A 15,735-nucleotide genomic window follows, 5' to 3' on the forward strand; every position below is an offset into this window, starting at 1 on the left:
GGACTGTCTGACCCACATCGATAACGTGGAACTGCCTGACCCACATCGCTAACGCGGAACTGCCTGACCCACATCGCTAACGCGGGACTGTCTGACCCACATCGCTAACGCGGGACTGTCTGACCCACATCGCTAACGCGGGACTGTCTGACCCACATCGCTAACGCGGGACTGTCTGACCCACATCGATAACGCGGGACTCCCTGACCCACATCGATAACGCGGGACTCCCTGACCCACATCGCTAACGCGGGACTGTCTGACCCCCATCGATAACGCGGGACTGTCTGACCCACATCGATAACACAGGACTGTCTGACCCACATCGATAACGCGGGACTGTCTGACCCACATCGATAACACAGGACTGTCTGACCCACATCGCTAACGCGGGACTGAATGACCTACATCGATAACGCGGGACTGTGATCCACATCGATAACGCGGGACTGTCTGACTCACATCAATGACGCGGGACTGTCTGACACACATCGCTAACACGGGACTGAATGACCTACATCGATAACGTGGGACTGTGATCCACATCGATAATGCGGGACTGTCTGACTCACATCGATAACGCGGGAGTGTCTGACTCTCATCAATGACGCGGGACTGTCTGACCCACATCGCTAACGCGGGACTGTCTGACCCACATCGCTAACGCGGGACTGTCTGACCCACATCGCTAACGCGGGACTGTCTGACCCACATCGATAACGCGGAACTGCCTGACCCACATCGATAACACAGGACTGTCTGACCCACATCGTTAACGCGGGACTGTCTGACCCACATCGATAACGCGGGACTGTCTGACCCACATCGATAACACAGGACTGTCTGACCCACATCGCTAACGCGGGACTGAATGACCTACATCGATAACGCGGGACTGTGATCCACATCGATAATGCGGGACTGTCTGACTCACATCGATAACGCGGGAGTGTCTGACTCACATCAATGACGCGGGACTGTCTGACCCACATCGCTAACGCGGGACTGTCTGACCCACATCGATAACGCGGGACTGTCTGACCCACATCGCTAACGAGGGACTGTCTGACCCACATCGCTAACGCGGGACTGTCTGACCCACATCGCTAACACGGGACTGTCTGACCCACATCGATAACGCGGGACTGTCTGACCCACATCGATAGCGCGGGACTGTCTGATCCACATCGCTAACGCGGGACTGTCTGACCCACATCGCTAACGCGGGACTGTCTGACCCACATCGATAACGCGGGAATGTCTGACCCACATCGCTAACGAGGGACTGTCTGACCCACATCGCTAACGCGGGACTGTCTGACCCACATCGATAACGCGGGACTGCCTGACCCACATCGATAACACAGGACTGTCTGACCCACATCGCTAACGCGGGACTGAATGACCTACATTGATAACGCCGGACTGTGATCCACATCGATAACGCGGGACTGTGATCCACATCGATAACGCGGGACTGTCTGACTCACATCAATGACGCGGGACTGTCTGACCCACATCGCTAACGCGGGACTGTCTGACCCACATCGCTAACGCGGGACTGTCTGACCCACATCGATAACGCGGAACTGCCTGACCCACATCGATAACACAGGACTGTCTGACCCACATCGTTAACGCGGGACTGTCTGACCCACATCGTTAACGCGGGAATGTCTGACCCACATCGATAACGCGGGACTGTCTGACCCACATCGATAACACAGGACTGTCTGACCCACATCGCTAACGCGGGACTGAATGACCTACATCGATAACGCGGGACTGTGATCCACATCGATAATGCGGGACTGTCTGACTCACATCGATAACGCGGGAGTGTCTGACTCACATCAATGACGCGGGACTGTCTGACCCACATCGCTAACGCGGGACTGTCTGACCCACATCGATAACGCGGGACTGTCTGACCCACATCGCTAACGAGGGACTGTCTGACCCACATCGCTAACGCGGGACTGTCTGACCCACATCGATAACGCGGGACTGCCTGACCCACATCGATAACACAGGACTGTCTGACCCACATCGCTAACGCGGGACTGAATGACCTACATTGATAACGCCGGACTGTGATCCACATCGATAACGCGGGACTGTGATCCACATCGATAACGCGGGACTGTCTGACTCACATCAATGACGCGGGACTGTCTGACCCACATCGCTAACGCGGGACTGTCTGACCCACATCGCTAACGCGGGACTGTCTGACCCACATCGATAACGCGGGACTGTCTGACGCACATCGATAACGCGGGACTGTCTGACCCACATCGATAACGCGGGACTGTCTGACCCACATCGATAACGCGGAACTGCCTGACCCACATCGATAACACAGGACTGTCTGACCCACATCGTTAACGCGGGACTGTCTGACCCACATCGATAACGCGGGACTGTCTGACCCACATCGATAACACAGGACTGTCTGACCCACATCGCTAACGCGGTCTGAATGACCTACATCGATAACGCGGGACTGTGATCCACATCGATAATGCGGGACTGTCTGACTCACATCGATAACGCGGGACTGTCTGACTCACATCAATGACGCGGGACTGTCTGACCCACATCGCTAACGCGGGACTGTCTGACCCACATCGCTAACGCGGGACTGTCTGACCCACATCGATAACGCGGGACTGTCTGACGCACATCGATAACGCGGGACTGTCTGACCCACATCGATAACGCAGGACTGTCTGACCCACATCGATAACGCGGAACTGCCTGACCCACATCGATAACACAGGACTGTCTGACCCACATCGCTAACGCGGGACTGTCTGACCCACATCGCTAACGCGGGACTGTCTGACCCACATCGCTAACGCGGGACTGTCTGACCCACATCGATAACGCGGGACTGTCTGACCCACATCGATAACGCGGGACTGCCTGACCCACATCGATAACGCGGGACTGAATGACCTACATCGATAACGCGGGACTGTGATGCACATCGATAACGCGGGACTGTCTGACTCACATCAATGACGCGGGACTGTCTGACCCACATCGCTAACGCGGGACTGTCTGACCCACATCGCTAACGCGGGACTGTCTGACCCACATCGCTAACGCGGGACTGTCTGACCCACATCGATAATGCGGGACTGTCTGACCCACATCGAGAACGCGGGACTGTCTGACCCACATCGAGAACGCGGGACTGAATGACCCACATCGATAACGCGGGACTGAATGACCCACATCGATAACGCGGGACTGTCTGACCCACATCGATAACGCGGGACTGTCTGACCCACATCGATAACGTGAGACTGAATGACTCACATCGATAACACGGTACAGTCTGACCCACATCGATAACGCGGGACTGTCTGACCCACATCGATAACGCGGGACTGTCTGACCCACATCGATAACGCGGGACTGTCTGACCCACATCGATAACGCGGGACTGTCTGACCCACATCGATAACGCGGGACTGTCTGACCCACATCGATAACGCGGGACTGAATGACCCACATCGATAACGCGGGACTATCTGACCCACATCGATAACGCGGGACTGTCTGACGCACATCGATAACGCGGGACTGTCTGACCCACATCGATAACGCGGGACTGTCTGACCCACATCGATAACGCGGGACTGTCTGACCCACATCGATAACGCGGAACTGCCTGACCCACATCGATAGCGCGGGACTGTCTGACCCACATCGCTAACGCGGGACTGTCTGACCCACATCGCAACGCGGGACTGTCTGACCCACATCGATAACGCGGGACTGTCTGACCCACATCGATAACGCGGGACTGTCTGACCCACATCGCTAACGAGGGACTGTCTGACCCACATCGCTAACGCGGGACTGTCTGACCCACATCGATAACGCGGGACTGCCTGACCCACATCGATAACACAGGACTGTCTGACCCACATCGCTAACGCGGGACTGAATGACCTACATTGATAACGCCGGACTGTGATCCACATCGATAACGCGGGACTGTGATCCACATCGATAACGCGGGACTGTCTGACTCACATCAATGACGCGGGACTGTCTGACCCACATCGCTAACGCGGGACTGTCTGACCCACATCGCTAACGCGGGACTGTCTGACCCACATCGCTAACGCGGGACTGTCTGACCCACATCGATAACGCGGAACTGCCTGACCCACATCGATAACACAGGACTGTCTGACCCACATCGTTAACGCGGGACTGTCTGACCCACATCGATAACGCGGGACTGTCTGACCCACATCGATAACACAGGACTGTCTGACCCACATCGCTAACGCGGGACTGAATGACCTACATCGATAACGCGGGACTGTGATCCACATCGATAATGCGGGACTGTCTGACTCACATCGATAACGCGGGAGTGTCTGACTCACATCAATGACGCGGGACTGTCTGACCCACATCGCTAACGCGGGACTGTCTGACCCACATCGATAACGCGGGACTGTCTGACCCACATCGCTAACGAGGGACTGTCTGACCCACATCGCTAACGCGGGACTGTCTGACCCACATCGCTAACGCGGGACTGTCTGACCCACATCGATAACGCGGGACTGTCTGACCCATATCGATAGCGCGGGACTGTCTGACCCACATCGCTAACGCGGGACTGTCTGACCCACATCGCTAACGCGGGACTGTCTGACCCACATCGATAACGCGGGACTGTCTGACCCACATCGCTAACGAGGGACTGTCTGACCCACATCGCTAACGCGGGACTGTCTGACCCACATCGATAACGCGGGACTGCCTGACCCACATCGATAACACAGGACTGTCTGACCCACATCGCTAACGCGGGACTGAATGACCTACATTGATAACGCCGGACTGTGATCCACATCGATAACGCGGGACTGTGATCCACATCGATAACGCGGGACTGTCTGACTCACATCAATGACGCGGGACTGTCTGACCCACATCGCTAACGCGGGACTGTCTGACCCACATCGCTAACGCGGGACTGTCTGACCCACATCGATAACGCGGGACTGTCTGACCCACATCGATAACGCGGAACTGCCTGACCCACATCGATAACACAGGACTGTCTGACCCACATCGTTAACGCGGGACTGTCTGACCCACATCGTTAACGCGGGAATGTCTGACCCACATCGATAACGCGGGACTGTCTGACCCACATCGATAACACAGGACTGCCTGACCCACATCGCTAACGCGGGACTGAATGACCTACATCGATAACGCGGGACTGTGATCCACATCGATAATGCGGGACTGTCTGACTCACATCGATAACGCGGGAGTGTCTGACTCACATCAATGACGCGGGACTGTCTGACCCACATCGCTAACGCGGGACTGTCTGACCCACATCGATAACGCGGGACTGTCTGACCCACATCGCTAACGAGGGACTGTCTGACCCACATCGCTAACGCGGGACTGTCTGACCCACATCGATAACGCGGGACTGCCTGACCCACATCGATAACACAGGACTGTCTGACCCACATCGCTAACGCGGGACTGAATGACCTACATTGATAACGCCGGACTGTGATCCACATCGATAACGCGGGACTGTGATCCACATCGATAACGCGGGACTGTCTGACTCACATCAATGACGCGGGACTGTCTGACCCACATCGCTAACGCGGGACTGTCTGACCCACATCGCTAACGCGGGACTGTCTGACCCACATCGATAACGCGGGACTGTCTGACGCACATCGATAACGCGGGACTGTCTGACCCACATCGATAACGCGGGACTGTCTGACCCACATCGATAACGCGGAACTGCCTGACCCACATCGATAACACAGGACTGTCTGACCCACATCGTTAACGCGGGACTGTCTGACCCACATCGATAACGCGGGACTGTCTGACCCACATCGATAACACAGGACTGTCTGACCCACATCGCTAACGCGGGACTGAATGACCTACATCGATAACGCGGGACTGTGATCCACATCGATAATGCGGGACTGTCTGACTCACATCGATAACGCGGGACTGTCTGACTCACATCATTGACGCGGGACTGTCTGACCCACATCGCTAACGCGGGACTGTCTGACCCACATCGCTAACGCGGGACTGTCTGACCCACATCGATAACGCGGGACTGTCTGACGCACATCGATAACGCGGGACTGTCTGACCCACATCGATAACGCGGGACTGTCTGACCCACATCGATAACGCGGAACTGCCTGACCCACATCGATAACACAGGACTGTCTGACCCACATCGCTAACGCGGGACTGTCTGACCCACATCGCTAACGCGGGACTGTCTGACCCACATCGCTAACGCGGGACTGTCTGACCCACATCGATAACGCGGGACTGTCTGACCCACATCGATAACGCGGGACTGCCTGACCCACATCGATAACGCGGGACTGAATGACCTACATCGATAACGCGGGACTGTGATCCACATCGATAATGCGGGACTGTCTGACTCACATCGATAACGCGGGACTGTCTGACCCACATCGATAACGTGGGACTGAATGACTCACATCGATAACACGGTACAGTCTGACCCACATCGATAACGCGGGACTGTCTGACCCACATCGATAACGCGGGACTGTCTGACCCACATCGATAACGCGGGACTGTCTGACCCACATCGATAACGCGGGACTGTCTGACCCACATCGATAACGCGGGACTGTCTGACCCACATCGATAACGCGGGACTGAATGACCCACATCGATAACGCGGGACTATCTGACCCACATCGATAACGCGGGACTGTCTGACGCACATCGATAACGCGGGACTGTCTGACCCACATCGATAACGCGGGACTGTCTGACCCACATCGATAACACGGGACTGTCTGACCCACATCGATAACGCGGAACTGCCTGACCCACATCGATAACACGGGACTGTCTGACCCACATCGCTAACGCGGGACTGCCTGACCCACATCGATAACGCGGGACTGTGATCCACGTCGATAACGCGGGACTGTCTGACTCACATCGATAACGCGGGACTGTCTGACTCACATCAATGACGCGGGTCTGTCTAACTCACATCAATGACGCGGGACTGTCTGACCCACATTGCTAACGCGGGACTGTCTGACCCACATCGCTAACGCGGGACTGTCTGACGCACATCGCTAACGCGGGACTGTCTGACCCACATCGCTAACGCGGGACTGTCTGACCCACATCGCTAACGCGGGACTGTCTGACCCACATCGCTAACGCGGGACTGTCTGACCCACATCGCTAACGCGGGACTGTCTGACCCACATCGATAACGCGGGACTGTCTGACCCACATCGATAACGCGGGACTGCCTGACCCACATCGATAACGCGGGACTGCCTGACCCACATCGATAACGCGGGACTGTCTGACCCACATCGATAACGCGGGACTGTCTGACCCACATCGATAACGCGGGACTGCCTGACCCACATCGATAACACAGGACTGTCTGACCCACATCGCTAACGCGGGACTGAATGACCTACATCGATAACGCGGGATTGTGATCCACATCGATAACGCGGGACTGTCTGACCCACATCGCTAACGCGGGACTGTCTGACCCACATCGCTAACGCGGGACTGTCTGACCCACATCGCTAAAGCGGGACTGTCTGACCCACATCGATAACGCGGGATTGTCTGACCCACATCGCTAACGCGGGACTGAATGACCTACATTGATAACGCCGGACTGTGATCCACGTCGATAACGCGGGACTGTCTGACTCACATCAATGACGCGGGTCTGTCTAACTCACATCGATAACGCGGGACTGTCTGACTCACATCAATGACGCGGGTCTGTCTAACTCACATCAATGACGCGGGACTGTCTGACCCACATCGCTAACGCGGGACTGTCTGACCCACATCGCTAACGCGGGACTGTCTGACGCACATCGCTAACGCGGGACTGTCTGACCCACATCGCTAACGCGGGACTGTCTGACCCACATCGCTAACGCGGGACTGTCTGACCCACATCGATAACGCGGGACTGTCTGACCCACATCGATAACGCGGGACTGTCTGACCCACATCGATAACGCGGGACTGCCTGACCCACATCGATAACGCGGGACTGCCTGACCCACATCGATAACGCGGGACTGTCTGACCCACATCGATAACGCGGGACTGTCTGACCCACATCGATAACGCGGGACTGCCTGACCCACATCGATAACACAGGACTGTCTGACCCACATCGCTAACGCGGGACTGAATGACCTACATCGATAACGCGGGACTGTGATCCACATCGATAACGCGGGACTGTCTGACCCACATCGCTAACGCGGGACTGTCTGACCCACATCGCTAACGCGGGACTGTCTGACCCACATCGCTAAAGCGGGACTGTCTGACCCACATCGATAACGCGGGATTGTCTGACCCACATCGCTAACGCGGGACTGAATGACCTACATTGATAACGCCGGACTGTGATCCACATCGATAACACGGGACTGTGATCCACATCGATAACGCGGGACTGTCTGACTCACATCAATGACGCGGGACTGTCTGACCCACATCGCTGACGCGGGACTGTCTGACCCACCTCGCCAACGCGGGACTGTCTGACCCACATCGCTAACGCGGGACTGTCTGACCCACATCGCTAACGCGGGACTGTCTGACCCACATCGCTAACGCGAAACTGTCTGACCCACATCGCTAACGCGGGACTGTCTGACCCACATCGCTAACACGGGACTATCTGACCCACATCGCTAACGCGGGACTGTCTGACCCACATCGATAACGCGGGACTGTCTGACCCACATCGATAACGCGGGACTGTCTGACCCACATCGCTAACGCGGGACTGTCTGACCCACATCGATAACGCGGGACTGTCTTACCCACATCGATAACGTGGGACTGAATGACCCACATCGATAACGCGGGACTGTCTGACCCACATCGATAACGCGGGACTGAATGACCCACATCGCTAACGCGGGACTGAATGACCTACATCGATAACGCGGGACTGTGATCCACATCGATAACGCGGGACTGTCTGACTCACATCGATAACGCGGGACTGTCTGACTCACATCAATGACGCGGGACTGTCTGACTCACATCAATGACGCGGGACTGTCTGACCCACATCGCTAACGCGGGACTGTCTGACCCACATCGCTAACGCGGGACTGTCTGACCCACATCGCTAACGCGGGACTGTCTGACCCACATCGATAACGCGGGACTGCCTGACCCACATCGATAACACAGGACTGTCTGACCCACATCGCTAACGCGGGACTGAATGACATACATTGATAACGCCGGACTGTGATCCACATCGATAACGCGGGACTGTGATCCACATCGATAACGCGGGACTGTCTTACTCACATCAATGACGCGGGACTCTCTGACCCACATTGCTAACGCGGGACTCTCTGACCCACATTGCTAACGCGGGACTGTCTGACCCACATCGCTAACGCGGGACTGTCTGACCCACATCGATAACGCGGGACTGTCTGACCCACATCGCTCACGCGGGACTGTCTGACCCACATCGCTAACGCGGGACTGACCCACATCGCTAACGCGGGACTGTCTGACCCACATCGCTAACGCGGGACTGAATGACCCACATCGATAACGCGGGACTGTCTGACCCACATCGATAACGTGGGACTGAATGACCCACATCGATAACGCGGGACTGTCTGACCCACATCGATAACGTGGGACTGAATAACCCACATTGATAATGCGGGACTGTCTGACCCACATCGATAACGCGGGACTGTCTGACCCACATCGATAACGCGGGATTGTCTGACCCACATCGATAACGCGGGACTGTCTGACCCACATCGATAACGCGGGACTGTCTGACCCACATCGCTAACGCGGGACTGAATGACATACATTGATAACGCCGGACTGTGATCCACATCGATAACGCGGGACTGTGATCCACATCGATAACGCGGGACTGTCTGACTCACATCAATGACGCGGTACTGTCTGACCCACATCGATAACGTGGGACTGAATAACCCACATTGATAACACGGGATTGTCTGACCCACATCGCTAACGCGGGACTGTCTGACCCACATCGCTAACGCGGGACTGTCTGACCAACATCGCTAACGCGGGACTGTCTGACCAACATCGCTAACGCGGGACTGTCTGACCCACATCGCTAACGCGGGACTGTCTGACCCACATCGCTAACGCGGGACTGTCTGACCCACATCGATAACGCGGGACTGTCTGACCCACATCGCTAACGCGGGACTGTCTGACCCACATTGCTAACGCGGGACTGACCCACATCGCTAACGCGGGACTGTCTGACCCACATCGCTAACGCGGGACTGAATGACCCACATCGATAACACGGGACTGTCTGACCCACATCGATAACGTGGGACTGTCTGACCCACATCGATAACACGGGACTGTCTGACCCACATCGATAACGTGGGACTGTCTGACCCACATCGATAACGCGGGACTGTCTGACCCACATCGATAACACGGGACAGTCTGACCCACATCGATAACGCGGGACTGTCTGACCCACATCAATAACACAGGAGAGTCTGACCCACATCGATAATGCGGGACTGTCTGACCCACATCGATAACGCGGGACTGTCTGACCCACATCGATAACGCGGGACTGTCTGACGCACATCGATAACGCGGGAGAGTCTGACCCACATCGATAACGCGGGACTGTCTGACGCACATCAATAACGCGGGAGAGTCTGACCCACATCGATAACGCGGGACTGTCTGACGCACATCGATAACGCAGGACAGTCTGACCTATACCCACTGATCATTTAATTGATTTTGTCATTCACCATGTTGACCTGGTTACTAAGGGAAGATTTTGTGTCGCTCGTAATGTCCTGGGTGATGCTGTCAGTGAGATTAGGAATTTGTTCGGCTGTCACACAGTGATCACTGAGAGTGTTGAGGAGCAGCCAGCAGTATTATGCAGGAAATCTGCGTCTTGTTGGATGTACAATGGACCTAGCATTTCTCTGGGATCTCAGTCCGCGTATCAAACCTGACCAATCAGCTCATTACTGACATGAGCTGTTACAATTCTGTCAAACTCTGTGTTATAAACACCCACATTGTACACAAACTCTCGCATACACCCAAATACACAGGTATACACACATACACATAGTCACTCACACCCAAATACTCAGGTACACACACTCACACTTAAATACACGGGTACACACACACAGTCAAATTCACAGGTACACATACTCATACTCAAATAGACAGGTACACACGTATATACTCAAGTGCTCAGGTATAGATAAACGTACTCACACAAATACACAGGAACACATACATACTCACTCACACCCAAGTGCACAGGTACACACACCCAAATACACAGGTACATGCACACACTCACACCCAAATACACAATTTCATGCACACGCTCACTGACACTTAAATACTCCGGTACACACAGACACACGCACACACACTCTTAAATACGTACGTACACACACAATCACACAATTAGTCACTCAAATTCACAGGTACACACACATACTCTCACTCAAATGCAGAGGTACACACATACTACACCGAAATACACAATTACACACACTCTCTTTCACACACCCAAATACACAGGTACTCACATACATACACCCAAATACACAGGTACACTCACACACTGACACTGAAATACATCATTACACACACACACAGCCAAATACATGGACACACACATACTGTCACACAAATGCACAGGTCCGTGCGCACATACTCACTAATGCCCAAATATACAGGTACACACACATACTCACTCACACTCAAATACACAGGTGTACACACTCACTCACACACTCAAATACACAGGTGTACACACATACTCTCACTCAAATACACAGGTACACACGCACATACTAACTCGCCCACATACACAGGTGTGCACATACACATCCACCCACACCCAAATACATAGGTATACAAATCTACACCCATGCAAGTTCCCAGTTTCTCAGGGGCAAACCCATTGAATTTTGGTCAGGACCAGAATTACTGTCAAGGTCATTTGTTGAGTGATGATCTTTTGAGAGCCTTGATTTACCGTGTTTGAAGGGGTGGACTAGCTTGTTAATTCTGTTTTCCAGTGTCCTATGGCTCCACCTTATTTCCCTCACTGTCACCTTCTTTGCAGGTTGATTGTGTGGTGACTACAGCAGGAGGTGTTGAGGAGGATCTCATGAAGTGTCTTTGTCCCACGTTTCTGGGGGATTTCAGTCTGGAGGGGAAGGAGCTTCGTGCCAATGGCATAAACAGGTAGTATCCAGCCTGGGACAAGGCAGCTGTTTGTGAAAGCAGCAATTCTGAAAATGGATTAGGAAATCTCCGGCTCAGGGAGTCATGTCGGGAAGGCAGGTTTCATATCACAGTACACTGACTGACTGCACAGATGCCAAATGTCTCAGAGCTTTAATCCTCTCCTTTAGCCTCTCTCTGGCAGAATCTCATTGCATGTTGTCTGGGCTACTGTGTTTGTCATCAGGAACTGGCACCAGTGTTTCAGTCAGCATCTAGTCACACACCCAGCTGTTACATTCAGTGAGCAAAGTTCAGCTTCATTGTCATCTCGCTCCTGGAGAAAGCTGACATGGAAACTCTTGTGTTCTCACCTCAGCCCTGCAAATCCTGGAGGTCTCTTCGCTCTTCTCTTGGGATGCTTTGCCAGTTGGATACTGCGATAATCTGGTTAGCTGTCCGTTTCTGAAACTGGCTCAGCCCAGGGTGCTACCTGATTGTAGACCAGTATCTCATTTTGCAAGGTTGGCGTGGCATCAAGTTCCCTCGGCACAAGGTGATGGAGAAAGCCTAGTGCCCGTGGAAGCTGCACCATCAACATCAGTACCATCAGGGACTGGGCTTTTGGAGAAACTTCAATAAAAGTTTATAACTCTTTGGTTTGGTCAGCCCAACTTCCAAAGTTGAAACACTGCAGCCTAACCCAGTGCCTCTCTTCTCATTCCTGAGACAGCTGTTTCCTTCTGACTTTGGATGTAAGTTATTTGTAATTACTTAACAGAATTGGAAATCTACTGGTTCCAAATGAAAACTACTGCAAATTCGAGGACTGGGTGATGCCCATTCTGGATCAGCTGGTCCGAGAACAGAATGAGCAGGTGAGAAAATCTTTTATCCTACAGTTCGATCTGCAGCTGGACTGAAACCTCCAGGGGGTGCATGCTGTAATCTGGCTGTAAACAGGTCAGTGATGAGGGACAGACCTATTCTGTATTCCTTGGGAGTTTTGAAGAAAAAGGAGTGATCTGACTAAGCAGTTTCTGATTGGGTGGGATGGAGAGAAACTCTTTCCAATGGTAGAGCAGTCCAGAATAAAGGGGAAAAACTATCACGAGAGCAAGTCTGTGTCAAGTCAAACTGGGGAGCACATTGCTACCCAAAGGCTGGAGTAGGTCCGGAACTTTTTACCTCAAAGGCCCAGAGATACCAGGAAAGGGACTGACATTTTCAAGACTGATCATTTTTTGTTGGCTACAGGTATCCACAATGTGGAACACAGGAAATGAAATAAAGTTGAGATACAGATACAGGGTCTGAGTTCATGGGAGTGGTAGTGAAGGGTTGAATGCCTCTTGTTAAAGCATCGTACCATGTTGGAGCTTGTAATATGAGTGGCTGTGAATTGCCTTGGTTTATTTACTTGCCCTGTTGTAATGTACTGGCCTTTACAGTTTGGAATGAAGTGGTTGTATTCTCTCTCTTGTTATAGGGGATGAAATGGACTCCATCAAAGGTGATTGCTCGCCTTGGGAAGGAGATTGATAATCCAGAGTCAGTTTATTATTGGACTTCCAAGGTGCAGTATTCAGTCCATTTCTCACACTCCCTTCCAAATTCTTTCCAGTCTCTACTGATTAGATTTCTCCCCCTGACGTAAACAGTCAAAAAGTCTAACTCAAGTCACAGTGATCCAGAGGCATTATCTTCCCTGCTATTTTTGATCCAGTTGTCCACAAGCATTTCCATTGGCCAGATTCTTGGAATAGTTTGCACTACATTCCTGTCTTTCATATCCTGCTGTAGCTTCCTTTCCTAACTTTGTTGTTTCTGGAGTCTCCCAAGAATCTGTCTTTGATCTCATCTCTTTCTCATCATGTTACACCTTGCAAGCATCATCCTTAGGCATGGGCTTAGCTCCCCTAAGTGTAGAGAAAAACCCACTTTGTGTTGGCAGGCTGTTAGACTGGAAAGGTCAGAATTCCCTGATTTGTCCGTGCCTGGGGAGGTGTGCGGTGCGTGTCCGTGCCTGGGTGGGGGGATGCGTGTCCATGCCTGGGCGGGTGCATGTCTGTATCTTGGGAAATGTCTCCTGTCTTACTTCTCTTGGTGTTAGAACATGAAACAATCCAGCACAGGGCCAGGTCCTTCGGGCCACCATACCCATGCTGATCACGATGCCATCCTGAACAATGCCTGTATTCCCTGCTGGTTCTTGTTACAGAATAACATTCCGGTCTTTAGTCCAGCTCTGACTGACGGCTCGATTGGGGACATGATGTATTTCCATTCATACAAGAATCCTGGCTTAGTGCTCGATATCGTGGAAGGTGAGTGGGGAGACACTCCCTGTAACCCTCCTTCAGGTGTGGGAGTAGAGGTTGAGGTTGTGTTCTGTGCTTTGGGGCCAGGCTGACTGTGGGAGGGAGAACTGGCTTTATGTTGTGAGACAGAGCGTGAAGGGAACCATGTTTGGATGGTGCAGGGGGTGGAGAAAGGCAGTCTGTGCATGGTGACGGTCTTCTGTGTTTGGGGAAGTAACCGGGGACTGTGTTGGGGGTTGGGAATGGTACTCAATGTGGGGGGGAGGGCTGCACATTTGGCACCAGAGGCAGGAACTGGTTGTGGTCCATGCTTGAAAGCAGTAGGGAGAGGGACCTTGTTGGGTGCAGTCAATGATATTACTTGTTTCCTTTCCTTTCCTGTCGGTGCAGACATCCGCAGGATCAACGACCAGGCAGTGTACGCCAAGAGAACTGGAATGGTCATTCTGGGAGGTGGTATGGTCAAACATCACATTGCCAACGCCAACCTCATGGTCAGTAATCTCCACAGAAACCATCGCCACTTCTACTGGGCCCAATCCTTTTCCTCTTCCCCTCATCCTAATTCCTTTCTTGTTCCCTCCCCACAAACAGAGGAACGGAGCAGACTATTCCGTCTACGTGAACACAGGTCAGGAATTTGATGGCTCAGATTCTGGAGCTAGACCAGATGAAGCGGTGTCTTGGGGTAAAATCCGGGTGGATGCCAAACCGGTGAAAGTAAGTTTCTCTTGCTCCTTGGTGGGTAACACAAACAGCAGCTGGAGAAAACCGTGCACCCCCCCCCCCCCCACCTCCTGCTGCACGATTGCTGTCAGGACCACCTGCTAAATACAGAGGCTACCTGATATTGCTAAGATTCAAGTCATGCTGCACAACAATGAGTTAATGTCCCTCCACATAACCCTCACTCAGTCACGCTGTTTGCCCAACTGGAGAAAAACTGTATCTCACGGCATTGACTGTGTACACTGTCAGGGCAACAGGATGTACACTGTACTTCCCATTCACTGTTGCAGACAGCTGCTGTGCCAGGGGCAGGGGACACTTTTAAGGCTGGTCT

The 15,735-nt window shown here is 53.2% G+C and overlaps 1 protein-coding gene across 2 annotated transcripts in view; it reads left to right on the plus strand.

Annotated features, from left to right (window-relative positions):
• Nucleotides 1-15,735, plus strand: part of dhps (deoxyhypusine synthase) — a 30,000-nt gene that overhangs the window by 13,133 nt on the left and 1,132 nt on the right. For both annotated transcript variants that reach the window (XM_087983325.1, XM_087983326.1), the window contains exons 4-9: nucleotides 12,251-12,372; nucleotides 13,133-13,229; nucleotides 13,841-13,927; nucleotides 14,573-14,678; nucleotides 15,063-15,166; nucleotides 15,267-15,392. In XM_087983325.1, the coding sequence (XP_087839451.1) occupies nucleotides 12,251-12,372; nucleotides 13,133-13,229; nucleotides 13,841-13,927; nucleotides 14,573-14,678; nucleotides 15,063-15,166; nucleotides 15,267-15,392 (642 nt within the window). The remainder of the gene's footprint in view (nucleotides 1-12,250; nucleotides 12,373-13,132; nucleotides 13,230-13,840; nucleotides 13,928-14,572; nucleotides 14,679-15,062; nucleotides 15,167-15,266; nucleotides 15,393-15,735) is intronic.

This window comes from Chiloscyllium plagiosum, unplaced genomic scaffold (assembly GCF_037043375.1).
Source record: "Chiloscyllium plagiosum isolate Xiang-an unplaced genomic scaffold, Cpla_swu_hap1 HiC_scaffold_45, whole genome shotgun sequence".
Lineage (NCBI taxonomy): Eukaryota > Metazoa > Chordata > Chondrichthyes > Orectolobiformes > Hemiscylliidae > Chiloscyllium > Chiloscyllium plagiosum.